This window comes from Aythya fuligula, chromosome 1 (assembly GCF_009819795.1).
Source record: "Aythya fuligula isolate bAytFul2 chromosome 1, bAytFul2.pri, whole genome shotgun sequence".
In the NCBI taxonomy this organism is placed as follows: domain Eukaryota; kingdom Metazoa; phylum Chordata; class Aves; order Anseriformes; family Anatidae; genus Aythya; species Aythya fuligula.
In genome coordinates, this window is record NC_045559.1 from 54534908 (window position 1) to 54558400 (window position 23493).

Here is a 23493-nt window from a genome sequence, read left to right on the forward strand (position 1 = left end):
CACCTGCCTCCTGCTGTCTCCCCACTGCTCATCAAACCCAGCTCTGCTCCGGCTTTGAAGCCTGCTGAAGAGCCCTTTGGTCCCTGCCGGTGTCCAAGCTGGAGGAAAAACCCCAAAGGGAGGTGTGCCTGCTGCCGGCGGGGCGGCTCCCAGGAGCAGGGATGCTCTGTGCCCTGGCTCCCCACCTCCACCTCTCCCTGCGAGTCTCGCAGCCTCGATTCCTGCTCCTGGAGGCCAGGACGGCCTCTCCGTGTGCTTTATGGCCCACGGGGAGCACGCGCTGGGCTTGGCGTGGCCATCCGAGCTGGCCTGCGCCGAGCCAAACAGCGTTTTTATCGCCGCTCCAGCTGCCTCCGCTTCCTTCCTGCCCGCGCTGCTGCCTTTCGGAGACGCCCGGCCGGGCCGAGCGTCCCGCGGGCAGGAAGAGGCGTGAAGGATGTGCGTGATGGGGACAGAAAACAGCGCCTCTGCTTCTCCCCTGCGCGGCCAACAGCCTCTGAGCCCCTCGCGCCCCCTGCCCGAAGGACCCCTCCCCGCCGTCCCCATCACCTCCAGGCTCCCCACCCATGCCCAGGCACCAACCTGCAGCCACTTTCTCTCCCCCTCTGACCTGCCACCTTCCCTCGCCACCTCCAGCCCGTCTCACGGGGCCGATCCCGGCCCTTCCTATCTTTTTTTTTCCATCTGCCCATCGCCGCCAAACTCTCTCTCTCTCTCTTTCTCTCTCCCCATTTCCCTCCCCGGCACGTGCTCCTGGGAGCGCAATTCCCGTGCGCTCGGCTCTCCCGCTTCCTCCCCCCCTCCCAAAAAAAAAAAAAAAAAAAGGGGCATTTTCCTGCCAGCTTGGAGCCGTGGGACGTTCCCCTGCCTCCAGCCACCTGGGCTCATCCCCTCCTGCACGCACCCAGCGGGGAGAGGGGTGCCGGGACCGGGGGGCTGCAGCAGGGGACGGCACTGCGGGGTGGTGATGGGTTTCGGGAGCCACCGCTGCCTCCACGGGGGTCCCCCATGGGGTCCTGCCCACCCCAGCACACGCGTGGTGGCAGCTCCCCATCCTCAGGAGAGCTGACCCGGCAAGAGCAGGAGGATTTTGGGGCCATGTCCGAGCAGAGGAGAGGTCAGGGAGGGCTTAGAGGCAACCCTCGAGTCGATCCGTGGGGGGAAAGCACCCCGGGGGCCACGGAGGGGGGTCCGTGCCCGGCCGGGGGGGACGGGGGGGAGGCCGGCACTAGGAGTAGGCGGCCTGGTTGGTGCCGGACTTGACGATGGTGATGACGCTGGCGGTGGCCACCTTGGCGGGGGGCCCGTGGGCGGCCACGGTGCGGGCGAAGCCCTGCAGGGCCTCGTACTTGCCGCGCAGGGTGTCGAGCTCCAGGCGCATGGCGGCGTTCTCCCGGGCCAGCTTGTCCACCTCCCACTCCAGCTCCATCTTCTGCTTCTGCAGCTCTTCCTTCTGGCAGACGCGCTTCACCCGGCAGCTGGCGGCGTAGCCCCGGTTCTTCAGCGTCCGCCGCCGCTGCTTCAGCCGCGCCACCTCCTCCTTGGAGAGGCCCCGCAGGTGGTGGTTGAGCTCCCGCACCGACAGCCCCATCAGCTCCTCATCCGACAGCAGCGGCGTGTTCTCCCCCAGCTCCCGCTTCACCTGGGGGGGGAAAGGGGGCGGCCGCGTGAGACCCCCACCCCGATAATACACCCTCCAAAAGCCCCCCGGTCTTCCCCCCTCGCCGCTCACCTTCAGCGCCTTGCTGGAGAGCCCGTCCGCAGCCATGGTCGCCCCGTGCCAGCCCTGCCAAGAGCCGAGAGGAGAGCCCGTTACCGCCTGCCCTGCGCCCGGGGGTGACACCGAGCCTCCCCGTCCCACACCCAGCCATAAAACCTCCCCGTCCCATGCGGAAAGTCCATATTAAGGCCAACAACAGCGGGCTCCCCGGCCCCCTTCGCCCCCGTCCCCTTTCGTCCCACCGTGGTGATGCCGTGCCGTGGGGACCCCCCTCGCACCCCAATCTTGCCCCGGGGGGGCCGGGCCTCCTCCTGGGGAGGGCAGCGGGGCCGAGATCGTCCCTATACCTGTCGGGAAGCAGAGGCGGGGGCACCGGGCTGGGCACGAGTGGGGTCGCCCCATGGGGAAGGGGAGCGAAGGGTGGGGGCCGAGCCAGCGTCTCCCCGTGGTTCAGCAGCGACGGGGGGGGGGGGCACCCGAAAGCCACCCGCACTCTGCCCGTCCCCCTTTTTTAAAAAAATAATATATTTTTTGTTGAATATCCCCCCGGCCCTACAAAAGGAGGGCGCTGCCTGCCCCGAGCGGCCGGGGAAGGCCGAGGCAGCCCCCCAAAAACGCCGAGGAAGCCGCGGAGGGGCCCGGAGGAAGGCTCGGGGCTGGAGGGGCAGGGGGCGGCTGATGCAATCGGGGCCGGGCAGGGCGAGACGCGGGGCCGGGAGGGACCCGAGGGCTCCCGGCAGGGCTCGGCCACCTCCCCCCCGAGCCCGGCCGGCCGGTAGCGAGCCCCCCCCGGCCCCCTGCTCCCCGTGCTTACCGGGAGGAGGCCGCGCTCGTCCCCGTCCCCGCGGCGGGCGGGCGGGGCGCGCTGCGAGCTGCCCGCGATTACTCACCCGCGGATTCCTTTCATTCATAAAAACACAGTCATGCGCTGACGTCACCCCCCCTTGGCCCCGCCCCTTTTCCCTTCACCAACATGGCGCCCGCCCCTCCCTCTCCCTTCCCTTCCCCTTCGCCCCGCCCTTCTTCCCCCGCCCCATTGGCTCCTCCCCGCGCCCCGCGCCGCCCATTGGCTGGAGGGAGGGGAGGGGCGGCGCTGATTGGTCCGCCCCGCCGGGGGCGCCGCTCCGCTGTGGCGCCGCCATGCAGTTCCTGGGCCGGCTGGTCAGCACCCTGAGCGGCGTGGCCCAGGCGCTGGGCAGCCCGCACCGCGTCAGGGAGGTGCCCGCCGCCGAGTACGGGCCCGGCCGCTGCCCCGTGAGGCAGGAGGGCCGGCTGCGCCTCTACGGGCCCGGGCCCGGCCGCTCGTGGGACTGCGTGCTGCTCTGCCCGCACAGCCCGCAGCTCGCCCTGAGGTACGCGCCCCAAACGGGACCCGAAAGGGGGAAGCGGCCCCAAACGGCTCCAGGCCCTAAAAGGGAGCCGGGTCTCAAAAGGGAGCTTGGCCCCCAAAATGGCTCCAGGCCCTAAAATGGAGCTGGGACCCCAAAAGGGTGCCAGGCCCGAAAATGGTTGCAGACCCCAAAAGGGAACCCGACCCCGAAATGGTCCTGGGCCCCAAAGTGGCTCTGGGCCCCCCAAAATGGCTCCAGGACTTCAAAAGGGAGCCAGGCTCTAAAATGGAATTGGGCCCCCAAAATGGCTCCAGGGCCCCAAAAGGGCACCAGGCCCCCAGAATGGCCTTGGGCCCCAAAATGAAACTGGGCCCCTAAAAGGGAGCTGGGCCCCAAAATGGTCCTTGGACCCCAAAAGGGAACCAGGCCCCAAAATGGAACTGGGCCCCAAAATGGCCCTTGGCCCCAAAATGGAACTGGGCCCCTAAAAGGGAACTGGGCCCCAAAATGGTCCTGGCCCCCAAAAGGGAGCCAGGCCCCAAAATACCTCTGGACCCCAAAAATGGTCCTGGCCCCCAAAATGGCTCTGGGCCCCCAAAAGGGAACTAGGGCTCAAAATGGCTCCAGGGCCCCAAAAGGGAAACGGACCCCAAAATAGTCCTGGGCCCCAAAAGGGAGCCAGGCCCTAAAATGGAACTGGGCTCCCAAAATGGAGCCAGACCCCAAAATGGCCTTTGGCCCCAAAATAGAACTGGGCCCCCAAAAGGGAATGGGACCCCAAAATGGCTCTGGGCCCCCAAAAGGGAGGCAGACCCCAAAAGGGAACCGGGCCCTAAAATGGCCCTGGACCCCAAAAGAGAATCGGGCCCTAAAATATCTCCGGGCCCCCAAACGGCCCCAGGGGCTGCGGGTGGGGAGCATTTGGGGCTGCAACCCGTGATTTTGGGGTCTCTCCCCTTCTCTCCCCCTGCGCAGGCTGTTCCAGCTGGGCGAGGAGGCGGAGGCCCTGCAGCTCTTCCAGCACTACGCCGGGCACCTGCGGCCCTTCTACGAGAGCTCCCCCGAGCCGCTGACCCCGGAGCTCCTGCAGCAGCTCTGCGACTGCCTGCGCGGCCACCCCGCCTGGTCCCCGGCGCACGTGGCGGTGGAGCTGGGCCTCCTCGAGGCTTTTCGGCACAACGGGGTGCTGGGGTGAGCCCGGGGGGTTTGGCTGCTTCGGGATCGGCTTTCGGGGTGGCTGTGTCACCTCTTCCTGTTCTCTTGCAGCTGCGTGAACAGCCCCGACGGCGAGGATGGCTGCACCCCGCTGCACCTGGCGTGCCGCCGGGGCGACGTGGCCTGCCTGCTGGAGCTGCTCGAGTGCCGGGCGCGGGTGGACGTCGCCGACCGCCGCGGGGAGACGGTTTTCCACTACGCCGTGCGAGGCCACAACCCCCAGGTCGTCGAGGTGGGAGTGGGGACCGGGACCGGGACGATCGATCGGGGATGGTTTAGGGTTTTTGTATTAAAAACGTATCCTCTTCCCGCGTTCCTCTGATTTTGGCGACTTGGCTTGCTGAAGAAATACTTTCAGTTCCGAGCAGTCTGCTGTTTGTTTCTCTTTCTCTTTTGATTCCTCTCTAAACCAAAGAAAACAAAGTGAATTCCTGCTTTTCTCGCGTGCCCCAGGACTTTTAGGGTTTCCACGGCTGGGTGGGGTGGGGAGAAAATCAGGCAGCTTGGGAAACGCGAAAAACCTCGACTCTGTGCCCTCCTTCTGAGGGGGAAAAAACACAGGAGTGCTTCAGCTGTCGAGGAGGATGGACCGTAGCATCGCGAGGAGCCCTGTCCGTGGAGCTTCCACACCTCATCTGCCTTTGATTTATTTATTGCTTCCTTTTCCCAGATCCTGGGCAAAACCCCGACCGTTGTCCTGGACCACCTGAGCCACGAAGGGCTGACCCCTCTGCACCTCGCCTGCCAGCTGGGCAAAGAGGACATGGTTCGGTCCCTGCTGAAATGCCAGGCCAGCTGCGGCGTCGTGGGGACGCTGGGCTACCCCATCCACACGGCTCTCAAGTACTCGCACAAGGGGTAAGGAACTACCCGGGCTGCCAGAGCAGTGCTTTTCCTCCAGTTTGGGGCCCTGGCTGCTCGCTTTGGGTTGTCCCAGACCGGACGATCTGCCGAGGGCATCACCGCGCTGGCAGAAGAGCAGCGGGGGGCTGGTGTGGAAGAAAGAGACCCGTTCAGAAAAAAAAGGTTTTCCCTGAAATTATCACCAGGTATTACTTTGTACGATACAATGAGAGAGGCACACACAAAAGAAAAGGGAAAAAAAAAGAGTTTGTGCAATACTTTCTCAGGATGAGCTGTGAGGAGGTGACTTACCAACATTTAAATGCTCTTATTAACTGCTGTACCTCTGCCTTCCTGTCTTTGGCTGCTTTGATCCTACTCAGCTTTTATTCCAAAGCGTTGTTATTTCCGTCTCCCGTGGGCAAAGGTACTCCTGACCCTTAATTAACACACTCTGAATCAGGAGACGCAATATTTACTTCCTGTTCTCTCTTTTTTTTTTTTTTTTTTTTTTTTCAGGGAGAAATTTGGTTCTCTTTGTGCTTTCTAATGCTTATTTTCGTAGCGTCCAAGCCCTCCAGAAAGGGCCCTCAACAACGACCGCTGCTAGCTGCTCCACGATTTGGGATTGGGAAGGGATCATCCTGCTGTAGGGTTTCCTGAAAGGCTCTGTGCTTGGGCTGGGTGTCTGGCATCTCAATTCCTCACCTCGTTGCATTCACCAGGTGTGCCCAGGCCATCCTGGAGGTGGATGCCAGCCAGGTCCGCTCCAGGGACCCGCGCCACAACGCCACCCCGCTGCACTGGGCGAAGAAGGCAGAGGTAAATAGAGGCAGCCCGTGGCTGTTGAGCTGATTGAAGCCGTTTGGTTCTCTCTGCTCTCCTCTGACCGGTGCTGCTTGCTGCAGGGAGCAGCGGAGCCTTCAGATAGAAAAAATATATATATAATAATAATCCCAAACTTGGCACGCTTGTCCCAGTAATTCAGCCCTTGTTGTGAAACTGCCAGCTCGTCCCTTTTCCCTGCTTATTGTGAAACTGCACCACTGTCGTTGAAGCACAATTACCCCTGGGGGGAGCTCTCTTCTCATCATCTCCCAGTTTAATGAGAGGAGGCAGACTGGTGCATTAAACCATGAGGGGAGCGTGAGGTAGGCGCAGGGTCATGGTACGTAGGTCTGAGATACCCCGATCAGTGGTGTGATAAGCTGGAGCACCTGCGAGGCGTTTGTTTTAAGCAGAGAACATTGAACATTTCAATGGAAGGACCATGAAACTTTGTCTTGCAAGGAGGAGAAGGTTAAAAAAAGGAAAAAAAAAAAAAAAAAAGCTAATTTCTTCCCTCCAGTCTGCAAGGATTAGGGACTGTGTTTCTCCATCGCCACCAGCCAGTCGTTACGCTTGCATCTAAGCCCCAAAACATCCAGAAGCTGTAGCCAGATTGCGAAACCATCAAATAATTTTGAGGTAGAAGGTAGAGAAACCCCATGTCCAGTGCCTGGGACGATGCAGCTGGCTCCTGCCGTGCCCAGGCGAAGGCTTGCTCCTCTCCATGCGCTTGCCTGCCTCGTGTGAGCACTCAGACAGTTGTCCTCACGATTTCTTTCTCTTTCCTTGGCCTGGAACACGCACGCTCGGGCTCAGATGACGCAGCTGCTGCTGAAGTACGGCTCCGAGGTGAACGTGAGCAGCCGGACAGCCGACATGGCCCTGCACATCGCCGTCAGGAGGGGCCGCTTTGACTGCGCCATGGTGCTGCTGACGCACGGGGCCAACACCAACGCCAGGGGCCAGGACGGCAACACGCCGCTGCACCTGGCCATGAAGGTGAGGTTGTGGAGCAATCCTCCTGGGCGCTTTGGCTGAGGGGAAGAGGAGGGAGGGAACGAGAGGTGCGGCTGAGGGGAGCACGGCTTTTGACTGAGCTTTCCCTTGGCTCCTAGCACGACCACCTGGATATGATCAAAGCAATCGTTGTCTTTGGAGGAGATGTGGAGATCCCCAATGATTTCGGGGAGACGCCGGGGCTGTTGGCAGCCCGGAGCAGCAAAGGTGAGGGCGCACCAGAAACCAGCGTGACATCTCCCCTTGTTGGCTAAAACTGCATCTTGGAGAGGTGAAAACCCACCAGGCGTAGGCAGTGCTTCTCCAAAACGCTTTCCCAGCTTCTAGTTGCTCACAGGACTGGCACTTGCTGAGCTAGTGGCGTAGGCTTTGTGTGAATAGCCCGTGATGAATTTCTCCTCTGTGAGACAGAGAAGCAAGAGGAAAAGCTGGCACGCACCCCCCCCTCCTCACGCCATGGTGCTGGGCACTGCAGACTCACAGCGGGATGGGAATCCTACTGAGCTGCCCAGGTGTCAGCAGGCACAGGCACGGCAAGGAGCGTGCGGCACAAACCCTTCGAGCTGCATGGCACTGGCCGCGCCGGCTGCGTGCAGGGCAGATTCAGGACGTGCTTTCCTCTCCCCCTGGGTTACCCCAGAGGTTTCCTGCGGGTGACGGCTGCCGTGAATTTTGCAGACTCCCCCTTCCCCAGGTGTGTGCGTGCACTGATTCTCTTTCTGCTCTGTGACTCCCCCTGCGTCACCTAAGGTGCGAACCGGAAAGTGCTCTTAGACCTGCTGCAAACTGTAGGGACGCAGCGCTGCCACCCACCCACCCCCAGCTCCCAAAGCCTGCCACCATCCGACGCCTCCTTCTTCCTGGAAGGCCCGTCTTCCCCGCGGAGCAGCTTCAACAGTTTAGGTAAAGCCTTCCCTGGCCCTCCCTCGCTGTCCTCTTTCCTAGCTTCAGACTTTCGGGCAGCCCACGCTCTGGGGGCTCTCCTGGCTCTCACTTTCTGGCCACTCTGTCCTCGTCCAGCTGGACCCAGGCTCTTTTCTCTGCTTTCCCTGTGTGTGTACTCTATAAATTCCTGATTTATGGACCTGACACAGCGCAGCTCTGCGTGGAGGAAAGGGAAGGCTGTTCCCCTCACCCTTCTGGAAGAGGTGTAGGGCTTGTTTGCTTAGGTGCAGTCATCCACAGAAGGGGAGGCACTTGCTGGTTCATCTGAAGGACATCCCAGTGGGCAAAAGGATATTGAAGTGGCACTTGTTCAGATCTCAGGGGCCAGTAGTTGGGAGAGGGAAGGGAGGAGGCCAGGGATAAGTGATGCTGGGTGCAGGATTTGCGTTATCCGTAGGAAGAGCCAACCTCAGGACGTGTGCTCTGTACTGCACAGTCTGAGTATGTCAAGATTTCACCCTCTGGGGAGCTACAGAGGCAGCAGGGGGTGTCACAGAGCAGGCAGTGGGTGAGCTGGCGTGGAGGGAGGATCTAACACCGTGATGAGGGCATGCAGGGAGATGACAGCTGCTTGTGGTCCATTTTCCCTCTGGAAATTGTGGTTTTCATCGCAAAGGCCTTCCTGTAGGGCTAGAGGACAAACCCCCTCAGGTTCTCTGTGTCACAAGTCCCACTGGATGGAGGCCTCAGGACTTCCCACCACAGCCTTGTGATGGTGTCCCACCAAATTTCAGCTCTCTTACCCTTTTCCAGCACGGACTCTGGCTCTGGAAGAAACTCCTCGCCCTGTTCTCCGCCATCCACAGCTGCCTTCCAGCCGGGGTGCTGGCAGCAGCATTTAACCTCTCCTCCCCGTGTTCTTCTTTTGGTTTCGCAGGCTGCCTCCTCACCTAGGCTGGATTGCTGCCCTGGGTTTACATCAGCCGAGGGGTAATAACGAGCTAACGAGCCCTCCCGTCCCCAGACCTCTCCTGCTTAGGTTACCTCGCAGGAGTAGATTTAGGTTTTATCTCCTGGCTTGCAGTAGTGGGCGTGCTGCTAGGCTCTGACTCCTCTCTCACCCGTGGTGCTCAACGTCTGCTTCTACAAATCCTTTGTCTGTGCCAGCAAACCTCCAGCTGCCTGCTCTGGAGAATTGGGTTTCTCCTCTTCGGTGTGGGGTTTGTTTTGGGGGGTACCTGCTGGTTACGGGTAAGATGGTTTGTGTTTCCTGCAGGGAGCTTCGACTGGGAAGGGCGTTGGATGTTCTCTGTGGTGGAAGTCATTTACCAGAGGGGTGGGAAGTTTGGGTACCCTGGCCGGGTTTTTTGGGGACAGAGAGAAAGTAGGAAGAATAATTAAAGGCTTTCTAATCGATTGTACCCCTGAGGCACTCGTCAGAGGGTTCGGGTAGCAAATTGGTCTCTCATTTTTTATTTTCCTTCCGTATTCATGGCCCTCTAGGGTACGGGGACCTCCTGTATGCTTCTGCAACACTTGGACAGTTCCTGAAGACGCCGGATGTCATGGACTCCCCCAGGGAGGGTGGAAGAAGGTGAGTGAGGAATAGCTTCTGTAAAGACTCACGTGCAAATTGAAGGCGAACGTCACCCTGAGGAAGAGACGGGATGGTTTCCCATCCCCAGGGCCAGGATCCGAGCTCTGTGAGCTGTGTCTGTCCCTCTGCAGTTACGACCGCCTCCTGTGCCTGGACGGAGGGGGCATCCGGGGCCTGGTGCTCATCCAGCTCCTGCTGGCGATCGAAAAGGCCGCGGGGCGACCCATCCGGGAGATTTTCGACTGGATCGCAGGGACCAGCACCGGGGGCATCTTGGCCTTGGCTATTGTACACGGTGAGGCGAAGAACGGGCTCGTTCTCACTCCTCTGGGTGGAAGGGATGTGGGGTGGGAGCTGCCTCTCTGGGAGTCCTGCCTGAGATTTGCCCTCCCTACCTGGGGAGGGAAGGTGTGTCCATCAACGCAGGAAAATCCAGACCTGTTTTCGCTCTTGCTTCATCGTGTCACCTGGTCTGGATTTTGGGGAGGTGCATGGTGGCGGAGTGCAACGTTCTGCTCTTCCCACTCTCCCCAAAGTGGTTTTACAGCAAGGAGATCAGCCCTTAGCAGTGGGAAACTCAGCTCCAGCTTTGCCTTTCCTCTTCAACCCTTCCCAATTGCACTGCTGGTGTCCGGGCAGCCTGGGAAGGGGACGAGGCTGGGGGAGAGGCCTCCCCCCACCCTCTGCTCCTGGAAAATCCAGGCTCTGACGTGCTGTCTGTGCTCAGGGAAGCCCATGGACTACATGCGCTGCCTGTACTTCCGCATGAAGGACATGGTGTTCCGGGGCTCTCGGCCCTACGAGTCGGAGCCCCTGGACGAGTTCCTGAAGAAGGAGTTTGGGGAAAACACCAAAATGACAGATGTCCAAAAACCCAAGTAAGTCCTGCTTGGGGCTGTGCTGCTGGCTCTCTTGGGGAACGCTCTGGAGGCCACGTGGCACGTTTGGCATCTCCTATGAGCAGAGAACCTGTGATGGGGAGACCACAGAAGCCAAAACCATGTATTTTTTTTTTCCATTTTACCCTTGGCTGTCTTCTCCTTTTCCCCAGAGTTATTGTGACGGGGACGTTGTGTGACCGGCAGCCAGCTGAGCTCCACCTCTTCAGGAATTACCCCGTCCCAGAGACAAAAGTCTCCACTGAATATAAAACAACCGCGTCTTTCAAACCACTCACTCGGCCGGAAGGTAAATTTGGGCACCAGCTGTACCTCGTGAAGAGGGGATGCTCCTCGCATGAAGGAGAGCTGCTGAAAGAGGCACGTCTGCTCCTTTTTCTCCCTGCAGACCAGCTGGTTTGGCGTGCTGCTCGCTGCAGCGGGGCGGCTCCCACCTATTTCAGGCCCATCGGGCGCTTTTTGGACGGCGGGCTGCTGGCAAACAACCCGACCCTCGACGCCATGGCGGAGATCCACGAGTACAACAAGTCTCTGATCAAGAAGGTGAGGGAAATCCTGGCCTTGAAGCAAGAACTTCCAACAGACTGTTGTAAAATTAATATTTCGCCTTAATGGTGTGTTCCTGCAAATAAATCTTTTATTTTCTCCGCAGGGTCAGAGGCAGAAAGTGAGAAAGTTGGGGCTGGTGGTCTCCCTGGGGACAGGGAAGCCTCCACAGGTCCCGGTGAGCTCTGTGGATGTCTTCCGCCCCTCCAACCCCTGGGAGCTGGCAAAGACCGTGTTTGGGGCCAGGGAGCTCGGCAAGATGGTGGTGGATTGTGTGAGTACTGGCAGGAGGGGAAGGGCCTCGGGGTTGCTTTCAGAGGGAGAGCAAAGGTTTCCAGTCTTCAGCTTCTTCCTTTTGGAAGAAAACTGAATTTTCCTTGGAATCGCTCCACCCACAGCCGATTCAAGGAATGGGGGTAAGGGGTAGCTTAAAAATTGTGTGAGCACAGCAGGTGTGAATCCCTGCCTGCCTGTTTGGCATTTGGAGAGGTGCACTTGCAGCTGAAAGGAGCTGGGGTCAGGACGGTGGGCAGTGACTCCTAGGAACACTTGCAAGCGTGAGTTTGTGGAACTGGAAGCTTTCCAGGGAGCACGGGTTATCATCTGAGCAATGCAGACCAAAAAAATGATGCTTCAGCGTGACAGCAAGTCATTTTTCTTAAGAAGAGCTTTATTATCCCCACGAGAGCAATTAGCAAGTGGTTGAGAAGTGGGAGTTTTGCTAATAAGGAGCAGCAGTTCAGAGCTGTGGCTAGGAGCGTGCGAGAGGCGGATGATTTTGCATGCTTCTGGAAGAAGCTCGTTAGATGTTATGCATGAATAGGTTCCAGAGGAATGAAAGCTGGAAGGATCAGACTCGAGGGCCTGACTGTGATCTTGATAACATGGCTTTATCTCTTTTTAGCTCCCTAAAGCCTGGAGATACCTGCGGAGGCCTCTCTGTCTCCGCTGTCTTTTCTTTCAGTTGTCCCAGGATAGCACAGAAAGCCTGCGATAATCACAGGCTCTCCTGGTACCGGGTTGTGGAATAGAAATGGGTAGAGATGAAGTCCCAAAGAGGCATCCTGGCGATGTTCTTGTGGGAATTCCCTCTGTGCAGTGACAGGAGGATCTGTAGGGTGCAGTTCCTTGTGTCCCAAGGATCAAGAGCGTTATATTTAGGGGGGAAAAAAAAGCCGCTCCACTTTTGCTGGTGATCTTTGCCATCCAGGATGCTCTTGCTCCTGGTTTTCCCTTTCCCTCCGTGGCTTGTGCTGTTGAGCTCGGTGCCAGGGAAGCCTCCTGCGGGCTGGGGCTGGGCAGCGTGTCAGTCCTGCCCTAACTGCCGGCCGGTTTCTCCCGCAGTGCACTGACGCAGATGGCCCAGCTGTGGATCGTGCCAGGGCCTGGTGTGAGATGACGGATATCCCTTATTTTCGGTAAGAGCTTCCCTTCTGCTCCCCGCACAGACCTCTTTTTAGCCTCCAGGTCTGGCTGGGGCATGTGTCATCCCAAATCACGTCCCCTCCGGGGGTGTGCCAGCCTAAATCTGTTCCTCTGCCCCCTTCCTAATTCCTCCGTGATACAACGGAGGATGCTGTAGATCAATGAAGGAACGAGCACAGTTTGTGTGGGGTCAGTTACTGGGGTCTAGAGGGTGCTAAAAAGGGTCCTTTGAGGATGTGGACCTCATCCTGCCCTATTCCACCTCAGGGCACTGCACGGTGTGTTTTGAGACTCGTGTTTTAAATGCAGCGATAGCTGAACCGTGGCTCAGCAAGGAGTGCAGCTGGGCTTTGAAAGTGTAGGAGAAAGGCCCCCAGCCTGCAATTTTCCCAAATAAGGGGAACCAAACAGCCCAGGAAGCAGCAGCCAGGTTTCTGCTGCCAGCCTGGTGCTTGGGATACTCGCTGCCTTCGCGTCTGTGCCTCGTTGGTGATGATATCTCGGTGTCCGCAGGCTCAGCCCTCAGCTGCACACGGAGGTGATGCTGGACGAGGTGAACGACGCGGTGCTGGTGGACGCCCTGTGGGACACCCAGCTCTACATCTACCAGCAGCGGGAGCAGCTGGAGCGCCTGGTGCGGGACCTCTGCCGGTGACCAGGCTGGAGGTGGCCCCTCCTGCAGCCCCGGGGCAAGGAGCAGCAGATGCCCAAACGGCTCAGGCTTTGCCCCAGATGTTGAGGTTGGGGAGGGGAGGGATTGCTATTAGTATTAATTAGAAATTAATCCTATTTAATAGACAACAGTGCACATATATTGCGGGACAGCTCTGAAATACTGACAGTTCTTGGACTACAGCCCCATCTCCGCTACTCTGCTTGGTTTTGCTGCCCTGCTCCCTGACCCTAAAGCCCTTCCCAGGAGCCAGAGCCCCCACCTACACCCCGAGCTGGAGCAGCTGGAGCCCGGCTCCTGTCTGTGCAGCACCCCCGGGGACAAAGCACCGCGCACCTTCCTGCATCACAGAACGGGCCAACACCAGATAAAGCCCCAAAGATTGCTTTCCCTGCTGGGACCGAGCTGGTTCTGAGTATAGGGTGGGGAAAGGGATCCTTTGCTCGACACTCCTGGCTTGGAGGGAGGCAGAAACTCTGCAGCCTTCTGCGGTAGAGAGATGGAAAATACTGTGACTGGCACTGGGGAGAAGGGGGAACCCTTCCTGAACCAGTTGCCACCTGTAACGCCCTCCCCTTTTCCCTCCAGAGGTGCCTGAGGTTCTGACAGCACCTCTGGTGGGAGCAGACCCCCCCCCAGGGGCTGTTTTGTGTCCCCTGGCTTGCTGTGACTGTCTGCTCGAGGGCTGAGATGTGAAAACCCGCCTCGTCTCGTGGCAAGCTCAAGACGAGGGATAACAGCAGAGGGATTTTCTCTGTGTTAGCGTGCAATCGAACCTGAGCTCAGGTCCCACCAAAGCAACTGACCCTGTGGCAATTGGGATTTGTCGTTTTTACTGCTGGAAATCCCGCCGTGACTGCTGTACTAAATGTTTCTGTAGCAAACTTTGTGTATTTATACATGACGTATGTATCCCTTGGAAGTTCTGAGAATTAACCTGAAAAACTGACTTCTTCAGCTGCCGTTACGAACAAAAACTAACATGGCTTGAAATAAAGAGAAGCTAAGATTCGGTTCTGCTCCGTGTGATGTGCTCCGTGTTTTGTGCCTCTGCGTCCTGCGCCATCCCACGGGGGGCTGAGCGTGCAGTCTCACGGTTAGGAAATGACAAATTGGGCTCGTGGGGACGCGGAGCTCTTCCCTTCGCATGGGCTGAGGAGGTGAATCGTCTCTGAAGCCACGGTGTGAGCCTGCTGGCTGTCCTGGGGACCCGAGGATGCTGCGGTAGCGTTGGGAGGCTCCGAGAGCCCCTGTGGAGGGCTGGAGGCTGCAAGGTGTCCTTCTGGCAGGTGGCAGGCTCTGCGGGTGCCGGGGCAGGGGGAGCCGGGTGCCGGGCAGCGATCAATAATTGAAGGAGGCGGTCACATGCCCGTGCTGCCTGCCGCAGGATTCCTCTCCCTCCAGAGTCCGGTTACATCCTGGGATCAAGTTCCAGCCTCCCGGCTGGTGAATTATTAAACCCCCAGCAGCGCCCCGCTCCCTTTGCACCGCGTCCGTGCCTTCCTGCTGTCATACCTCGCCGGGGACAGGCTCTCTCCATCCAGCCAGCTCCGTGGAAAAGAGGCTCCTCTGGACCAGCACAGCTCCTCGCGCCCTCCTCGCCCCTTCCTCCTCTGCAGGAGAGAGAAAAGGCTCCGGAGATGGACCTGTCCTACAGATCCACCATCTCCATCTATAAGGTGAGCGCCGGCACCGCAGGCTGCCGCCTCGCTGGGAGGAGAGCTGTTTCCCCAGGGAGGCTCCCTGGGGTGGGCAGCTGAGGGCTGGGTCCATCCCCGGGGGATTTGGGCTGCGTGGTGTGGGTCTGAAGGCAACGACAGGAAGAAATTGGTGATTTCTGAAGGGTCACACACCTTGGTTGCTGGTAGCGAGCATCAGTCTGGTCAGCTCTTTTCCCCCTTGCTGCCAAGAGCAGTCGGAGCCCCCTCACTCTTCCCTGGGCACACGGGTGCTGCAGAGGGGCGGTGAGGGTCAGGAGTAGGGGAAATTCCTTATCCCAGCCTCCGAGCTGCTATCCTGCGAGCAATAAAAACCCTCTCATAAATCCGGCAAATAAAAACAGAGAGGGCGATCCGCGGCAGTCCATCCCTTCCCTTATCAAGCTGCTGAGGCTGGCAGCACACCAGATCGTGGCCGGGATAAAGCCGTGTCGGTGGCTGAGCAATGAGCGGTGGCCTTCACCCAGGCAGGCTCGGGGATAAGGCTGCTCACACGTCCCCTCGCTGTCGCTCCCCTGTCTGCAGCCGCTGTGGAGCACGGGGCCCTAGGAGGAAGGTGACAGTGGCAGGTGACAGCTCGGTGCTCCTTCCCCTCCGGCACTGCTCCTCTCCTGGCTTGCTGGAGGCGACGCAGGGCAGCAGGGAGCTGATTTTGTGCACAGCCGTACATCAGCATGGTGCCTGGGCAAGACCCCAGTCCCTGCTGCACCCAGCCGAGCCACAGCGGGAGGGTATCCACCTGCTGGGCTCTCTGGAGCATGGGGAAAAGCAAACTTAACGTGCTTTACCCTGCCTACAGACCATCCTGGAGCAGTTCAACCCCGCTCTGGAGAACCTGGTGTACCTGGGGAACAACTACCTGCGTGCTTTCCATGGTGAGTGGGGTCCTGCCCGGCCCTGGCTCCACATCGTGCTGCGGGAAGGCAGGGCAGACCCTTACTACCCCTCTCCTCTCCACGCAGCACTAGCCAAAGCAGCTGAAGTCTATTTTAAGGCGATTGAGAAGATTGGGGAGCAAGCCCTGCAGAGCTCCACCTCCCACAAGCTGGGTAAGGCTCTCCCACTCCCCATCCTCTGCACCGCGAGGCGCCACCGCTGAAGGTTTTGGCTTTCCCCAATAGCCAGTCCCTTTCCAGTCCTTGAGGGGAGGAAGACAGATCCCCTAAATGATGTCCCACAGTGCCAGTGACAATCAAAATTGTTGTGTATCTTTGAACATCCATCCCCTTGGAGAGGACCCTTGGTCATGGAAACGAGTCCCTGTTCAGGCATCCTGCCCTGACAGCTGAAATTTCCATCTTGGAGGGACCATTTTTCTCCTTCTCGCAGCTTTGAGGAGAAGAGCACTGGTCCTGCAATCTCCCAGGCAATAACCGGTGCCAGGGGAGAGGAGGATGAGCTGAGCCCCGGGGAGGAAGGCTGCCAGCCTCCCAGGGTGCAGAGAGCAGCGCCCTGCGATAGCTGGTGGACTTTCACACCCGCCCATCGGCCGCGGTGGCACGCTGCTGCTCTGCCTCCCTGGGCGCACCAGGAAATGGCCGCGGGGTTTTTCCACCCTCTCCCATCTCTCTCTCTCTCTCTGAAGGTGAAATCCTGATGCAGATGTCTGACACGCAGAGGCTCCTGACCTCTGATTTGGAAGTGGTGGTGAGTGTTTTTCCTGAGGGGCTGGTGCGGGTCGGGGACAGAAGGGACTTCCCACCCCGCAGCTCGCTGGCGTCTGCCCGGTTTGCTCCATCTCCTTCCGTCTCACGTGCCTGCTGGCAGGTGCTGCCTCCCTGCACATGGTGGAGGCGTGTTGCAGAGCTGCCATGGCTGGAGCCTGGCTTCATGCCCTTCCCGGTGCTGTTTGCAGGCTGCTGTCACAAGCAAGGGGATGCCAACCTCAAGGGCTGGTGGTCTAGAGGGTGCTGGATGCACATCCTGGTCTTTTTTTGGGGGGCCTGGTGGCTAGAGGGTCACCGGTTCTGTGAGACAACCCAAACCGCAGAGCCTGTAGCACCCTGTGTGGTGATGGGCAGAGGGTGACGGCTCCTTTTGCCTCCTGCAGGCTCAGACCTTCCACGTGGACCTGCTGCAGCACATGGAGAAGAACACCAAAATGGACGTGCAGTTCATCAGTGTGAGTGCTGAGACCCCTTCCACGCCTCGGCCCTGTTTGTTTTCCTCTCTCTGCCACCCGAGACATCTTGCTTGAGCTCTTGAGGTGTTTCTTCAGTAGGACTCAGGGGTCTTTCTTACCTTCTTCTCCTCTCACGGACCAACCCAGCTCCCTAGTGTGGCTTTTTGTAAGAGGTTCAGCTGAAGCCTGATTTCAGAGGGGCTCAGGCAGTCAACCACCCACCAGAGCAGGACCATCACAGCACGGACGGGTCTCTGGTTCCTCACCGTGCCTGCTTTCTCCCCGGCAGGAGAGCCAGAAGCAGTACGAGCTGGAGTACCGGCGCAGAGCCAGCAACCTGGATAAGTGCATGGCAGCGCTGTGGAGAATGGAGAGGGCCCGTGATAAAAACGTCCGGGAGATGAAGGTGAGAAGTGATTGCAGGAAGGAGACTTGATTTCTCTGAAGCCAGGGGCTGGTTTCTGAGCAGCGCTGCCCTTCCTGATGAGCCAAGGGGTTGTCCCCGCTGTTCAAAAGGCAGCAGGCTTATCTGGAAAGGAGGCACTTCCTTCCCTACAGGGCGCTGCTGACCTGTGGTCCCCAATATTGCAGTGCCTGCCAAGCTCTTGCCTCACTTAGCAAGCCTCAGGGTGCAAGGAGCTGGCCCTTGGCACCCTGCTCTAGTTCCTCTGTGGAGCCCCAGCAGTGCAGTGGGGAGCTGGGGACACAACCCCACATTTCAATGCCTCCCCTCCCAAATGTGCGCGAGTCTGATGCGGATTTAGGCTGATCTCTTCCTCCTTGTTTCCCCTCGTGGGCCAGGAGAACGTGATGCGGCTGCGCTCGGAGATGCAGGCCTTCGTCTCTGAGAGCCAGCGGGAGGCTGAGCTGGAGGAGAAGCGGCGCTACCGTTTCCTGGCCGAAAAGCACCAGATCCTCTACAACACCCTCCTCCAGTTTTACAGCAGGGTACGGCCCCGGGGAGCAAGCTGGGTGGGCATGCGAGGCTGACTCCTCCTGTACCTGCTCTGCCCCGTCCACCACCGCCTCTTTTCTCTTTTATCAGGCCCAGGGCATGATCCAGACCAAGGCCCCGCAGTGGAAGGAGCAGCTGGAGGCCAGCCGCAACCCCTCAAACAGCCACACTCAGGGTCTCATGGCAGCCTCGCACAGCCAGGGGTATCTGTCAGGCCGGAGCACCCCCACACACCTGGAGATGGTGAGGAGCACGTGGATGGCCTTCCTGGCCTTCTGGGCTGCAGGGCAAGGCCAGTTTGGGGCTCTCTTGGTGCCTCTCCATGGCCCTTTCCTGGCCAAGATGAGGGAAGGGTGTGTGCTGTGGTGTCTTTTGCTTGACACAGCCTCTGTGGGTACGTGCTCAGCCTCCTTTCCTTCCAGCAGCTCCAGAAACCCCTCGGGGACTTCACTTCTACCATGAGCGGGAACAGATCGAGCATCTTCTCTCAGGAGCCAGAAATGAAGATGTCTCCTCAACCAGAGCTCTCCAGGAGGCCGCTGCAGAGGACACCATCAGCCAGTATGACCCATGTCTGGGAGCAGTGCCACAGGGGGACACGGTGGTTGGGCCTCAGGGGAAACAGGGTCGGGCTTGGGGAGGGACCACAACTCTCAGATCACGGGTCCTCAGCCACATCCCTGGGTGTGGTGAGAGGACAATGCACATGGGAGCTGGGGAGGACAAGGCTGAATGAAAGTGAGCTCAGCTTTCAGAGCAGAGTTCATCCAGGGCTCACCTGCTTTTCATTCATCACAAATTTCAGCTGAAAGTCTTAAAAAAAAAAAAAATGGGACGGGGGAGAGAAAAATGTCACAAACTCTCAATTGCTGCAGCAGGGCCAGGAAGGGGGCTGTCTGCCCGTCATTGCAGCAGGCAGTGCTTGTACCCGAGATGTTTGGCCAAAGAGGGCACAGCACTGGTCCCCTCGAGGCGGCGTGGGTCTTGCAGGAGGATGCTGAGCTGCATCCAGACCCCTCTGATGCCTCCCCGCAGGTTTGCTCCCTACCGGCCGCATCTCCCGCTCCGGTTCCTTCGGCGAGGCCAGCAGCAGCAGCGAGGGCAGGAGGAAGAGCGGGGCGGTGAGGGTGCAGGCCATCGTGCCCCACACGACGGGGACCAACCGCACCCTGCTGCGCTTCGACCCCGGGGATGTTATCACGGTGCTGATGCCAGAAGCACAGAACGGGTGGCTGTATGGCAAGCTGGAGGGCTCGTCCACGTATGTGACACATTTTGGTGCAGTCGATGGGCTTGGTGGCTTGCTCGCCACCTCTCCTGTGCCGTGTCTTCATCCTGCTGGAGCAGGAGAAGTGGTGGGGCAGGGCGAGGGTGGACGTGTTGCCTGGGAAGGCTCCAGGGTAGGGGAGCCAGGGACCTGGCGACACCTCCTGGCTTGCACAGCTGAGTGAATCCTGCTGTGGGAGCCGGCTGAGGACTGTGAACTGCAGGAGTTACCTGAGAGGCTTGGTGTTTCTCAGCGCCAACGCAGGCAGGGCATGGAAACTGCTGCACCCGGAGCTTACTGAATTACTACTCCCTGCGGGGCCGCTGGCTGACACCTGTTGGCAAAGCCTGCCCTTTTTCACGTGGGGTCCGTGCCCCGTGCTCTGCAGGAAAGGTCACTCGGATGAAGACGGGCAAGCACAGTGCCCTTATTTTAGTGGGGTTCTGAGGCACAGCTGCCTTGACTTGGGGAGGAGAGGCTTGCCACAGGCTGCCTTGAGTGCTGGCTTTGTCTTCCTTGTATTTGCTCTCAGTCAGAGCTTTTCTTCCTGGATTGTGCCAGTCCTGCTCCCAGGAGCAGTGATTTTGCATAGCCTGTGAGATAAGCGAGTCCTGCGCCAAGCAGGGGTGGGAACACCATGGCTCTGTGGCTTCCCAAGGACTGTCCTGCAATAAATCCATGCTCCACCTAGGGGCGAAAGGAATGCCGAACCCTATTGCACATGGTAGCTGCAGCAGCTGGGGCTTGGTCGATATCTGGGATGGGTGTAGATAGGTGTGCTGGGCAGCTGGATCTAAACCACAACCCTATGGTTTGCCTGGAGCTCATTTATCTCTGTTTCTGTGGCCTAGATGCGGCTGGTTCCCTGAAGCTTATGTCAAGCCTCTGGATGACGTGAGGGATGTGGAGGAGCCAACCACCAGGTAAGAGGAGGGCAATAGGCCAGGCAGAAGACAAAGTGCCTCATTGTAAGGCTTTCACACCAGCGCCTGTTTTGGGTGCACCCAGAAGAGAGCTGCAATTTGCTGAGATCTCAGAGTTACCTTAGGTGACTCCACGAACATGTGCAATATTTTCTAAAAGGAGACTGGGCCATTCCAAGCCACATATTTTCTCCAAAGAAATCCCATGGACACGTGTGGCTAACACCGGTGCTTCTCCCCATTCCTTGCTCCTTGGCTGTCCCCTCATTGTCCTCTCTTCTTGCTCAGGTCCTTCCCGCTCCGCAGCAGTCACAGCATGGATGACATCCTGGACCGTCCCAGCATTTCTTCCTCCAACACTCACTGGCCTGCTGCTGCCCAGGCTGCTGTGCCGAACCCGCCGCCCCCACCGCTGGCTGCCAGCAGCCACCAGAGCGGGCTGGGGACCTTGGCTGGTTCAGGCTCCAAGGTGAGTGCAGGCTGGCGTGTGTGGAGCAGGGCACGTCTTTCCATCAGAGATGACTTCCATCCTTTTCTGTGGAGGACTGTTGAGAAAGATGACACACACAGATGTAGTTGTGCGCCCTCGTCCTCTCCTGAGCTAAGGCATCTTGTTAGCACCGGCCTTTCTCAACCAATCTGTCCCCATGCAACCATGTCCTGGTGGTCCCCACAGTCAACTTTATGCATGCAGATCCTTGGTGCCTGAATTTCCTCCCTCAAGGACTGCCTTTGTGCCCCCGCCCTTCTCATTTCTCTCTCTTTTTGCTCACCAGGGCCCCTTCAGTTCACTCCTTTTCTCCATGACCTCCCAGCCTGATTTCTGGTGGCTCCGGGGCAGCACCTCTTTCTGCTAACAGTAGGACCATGGAGTGATCAGGCTGGGCTGGGCGTGGGGTGACCAGCTAACAGAGATGCCATCCTTCTTCTCCCTTCAGTGAATGGGGAGCAGCTTCAGAGGGCTCCTCTTTCCAAATTCAAGTAAAGGGTTGGATTAAAATCACAGGTGGGACAGGCAAACAGCTGGAGGTAAAGGCTGAGAGCACAGCCAGTTTGGAGAGTCTTAGAACAAGGAATCTCCAACCCGTGGCTCACAACCGTGGCATACTGGAAAGGAAACCCTCCACTTATGCTGCTTCCAGCTGTAGGGAATTGACTGGTGAGGACAGTCAAAGTTAAAGGTGAGGACAGTGTAAAGTGAGAACCTATGATTAGGAGAAAGAAGAACAGTGCTGCCCTCCGGGTGTTCCTTGCTCAGCCTCGAAGGCTGGCAAACCTTGTCACGATGCAACATTTAACTTTTTTTTCCCCCTTCATGACCTTCTCTGCGGTTTCAGAAAGCCTCAGGCTGCACAACATGGATGTGAATGGGATCTGCAGCCTATGATCCCAAGGCCACTGGTTTCCAGCCAGCCCTAGGGCTAGGGTGCAGGGATAGACCTGGGACTGAACAATTAAGTGTGTGGAGCACTTAGAGTATGGTGGCAGAGCAATTGAAACTCATTAGAAGTTCAGAAAGGCTCAACCTTGCTCTAAGCTTCTTCCCAAGATATCCTTCTGCTGAGCCAGGAGAAAGTAAGTCCCTGTTTGACTTCCCAGCTGGAACACAGATAGCCACACTTGGCTTTCTTGTTTGCCACCAGATACAGAAACTGGTGTGCTTTATCAGGCCATTGCAATTGTCAACGATCCTTCACTATCTGCTGGCCAAAGATAAGGGCCACGGGGCCAAGCTCCATCTTTCCCCACCAGGTTGGTTCACTTTTGAGCAGTATGTGGGGTAGGGTAGGGTACAGCGCTCCAGCTCTCGAGTTCCCTGAAAGCGCAGGAGCGTGAGGGCATTGACAAGAAACTCTTTGCCAGGATGGGTGGGCAACACGAGGGGGCATCTCTGGCTGTGCTGGCAGGGTGCAATGTAGATCAGACTGTCCCTGTTTGCTGTGCTCTTCAGATGTGACTTTTAGGGAATCTGAGGCATCTCCTTTCTTCCCTAAAACAAAGGGAGGTGTCCATAAGGAACCTGTGTAGGGACAACCCCTCACCACAGAAATTGAATGAATGAGGAGTCAGAGCCCTGCTAATAGGACATAGTCTCCTAACTCACTCAAGTGTTTTGTGAAATTTTCCTTTGTGTGTGCAGTGTCCCCTGCCCAACTTTTGTCTCTCCATTCCCCTCCCCACCCCAGATCACTCACTTGCCTTTCTTTTCATTGCAGAAATCAGGAGTATCTGACCAGCCCCCTGAACTCTTTCCACGGTGAGTGAGATGTGGGGTTGCACTCTGGAATCATCAGATAGGGTGGCATTGTTAGAATACTATTATTATTGGATCTTTTGGGTTATCAAACATGGGAAGAACAGGGAAGTGACTGGAGGAAGCAATGCACAACTCATCTTCCGTAATTTCCCCCTGCAGTCAGGTTGGTGCCTCCATGTTTCCAGCACGGTGCTGTGACCTCTTTCTTCTCCCTGCTTGCTTTGGAGGGTTAGGGTCAGTAGTGTAGAGTGCTACCACAACAGACAGACTTATGCTAGTGTCCTTTCTTTATCATGTGGAAGAGTGAGGATGAGGAGAAGCCCTGAGGGGAGCTTGAGGAACCACATAGGAACCTGCAGCAGGGGCTGTTAAAGAGGGAGAAAACACACTCAGCAGCCGGCCACCTCCTTGGCACGGAGGTGTCGTTCTGGCAACACTGAACAGCCCTTGCTCGGTCAGCAGGTCCCCTGCATGGTCTTTCCAGATTACCTGATGGTTACCTGTCTCCTTTCCCCTTCCAGAGGTACCAACCCCTTTGCCACAGTCAAGCTGCGTCCCACGGTCACCAACGACCGCTCGGCACCCATCATCCGATGAAGAAGCACTGCGGGCAGCCAAGAATTTCAGCAGGGAAGAGGAAGGCATGGCAGTGATGGGCTGCAACCCCAGCAGGGCAGAGACCTCATGCTACCGCCCACAGAGTGACTTTTCCCTATCCCTCCTTTCCCTCTGGGACATGGGGATCCATCTCTCCTGGCTGTCCGGCATGTTGTAGCCAGCAGCACACCCCTGCTGCTCTCTTTGGATTGCCCCCCTCCCTCGTGTGATTATTGTACTTGAGTGGGAGAAGCCTGGCATTACTGATGCTGGTGCCCTGGGAGAGGGGATGCTGATGGTCTGGAAGGAGAAGGACACTTGCTAGACCATTCCTTCGTTGCTGGAAAAATGAACCCCAAAGGGAGGTGGCCACCAGAAAGCTTCCAGCAACGTGGTCCGGCTGAAGGGCTCTTGGCCCCTTTGGCAGCCACATTCACTGTGGAGGCACCTGCCTTTCCCTGCCTTCCCTTGCTGGGCAGCCCCTGGGCACAGCAAGGGGAAGTGATGGAGCCCAGAACCACTGCCCTGCTTCTCCACCCGATGTCCCATGGACAAGGCATTTGTAAATAAAACAGAGAACGCTTCTTCCATTGCTGTCCCAGCGGCCAGGCCTTCCCCTCGGTCAGAGGCCACGGGGGGAGGAGGATGTGTGACCCCACCAGCAAGGGGTTGGGG

The 23493-nt window shown here is 58.3% G+C and overlaps 3 protein-coding genes across 5 annotated transcripts; 2 read left to right on the top strand and 1 right to left on the bottom strand.

Annotated features, from left to right (window-relative positions):
• Positions 1-805: 805 nt before the first annotated feature.
• MAFF (MAF bZIP transcription factor F) lies at positions 806-2647 on the bottom strand. 2 transcript variants are annotated; one of them, XM_032199402.1, is made up of 3 exons: positions 2611-2647; positions 1733-1786; positions 806-1642 (listed from the first exon to the last, which is right to left on the bottom strand). In XM_032199402.1, the coding sequence occupies exons 1-3, from the start codon at positions 2629-2631 to the stop codon at positions 1229-1231; spliced, it is 489 nt and encodes a 162-aa protein (XP_032055293.1). In that variant the 5' UTR covers positions 2632-2647; the 3' UTR covers positions 806-1228. The 2 variants fall into 2 exon arrangements, with proteins under 2 accessions (XP_032055293.1, XP_032055299.1); XM_032199408.1 differs by having other exon boundaries at positions 2535-2615.
• A 213-nt stretch (positions 2648-2860) lies between these two features.
• PLA2G6 (phospholipase A2 group VI) lies at positions 2861-13997 on the top strand. 2 transcript variants are annotated; one of them, XM_032205185.1, is made up of 16 exons: positions 2861-3072; positions 4027-4242; positions 4318-4498; positions 4937-5124; positions 5835-5931; positions 6754-6936; positions 7053-7161; positions 7705-7857; positions 9343-9433; positions 9568-9731; positions 10164-10314; positions 10488-10624; positions 10724-10878; positions 10988-11155; positions 12226-12299; positions 12820-13997. In XM_032205185.1, the coding sequence occupies exons 1-16, from the start codon at positions 2861-2863 to the stop codon at positions 12959-12961; spliced, it is 2421 nt and encodes an 806-aa protein (XP_032061076.1). In that variant the 3' UTR covers positions 12962-13997. The 2 variants fall into 2 exon arrangements, with proteins under 2 accessions (XP_032061076.1, XP_032061085.1); XM_032205194.1 differs by lacking the exon at positions 7705-7857.
• Positions 13998-14609: 612 nt separating this feature from the next.
• BAIAP2L2 (BAR/IMD domain containing adaptor protein 2 like 2) lies at positions 14610-22818 on the top strand. Its single transcript, XM_032204344.1, has 14 exons — positions 14610-14658; positions 15497-15572; positions 15660-15746; positions 16283-16344; positions 16748-16819; positions 17109-17225; positions 17621-17767; positions 17865-18017; positions 18206-18335; positions 18810-19035; positions 19893-19964; positions 20253-20433; positions 22181-22221; positions 22743-22818. Exons 1-14 carry the CDS (start codon positions 14620-14622, stop codon positions 22816-22818), a joined length of 1479 nt encoding a protein of 492 aa, XP_032060235.1. The 5' UTR covers positions 14610-14619.
• Positions 22819-23493: the final 675 nt, after the last annotated feature.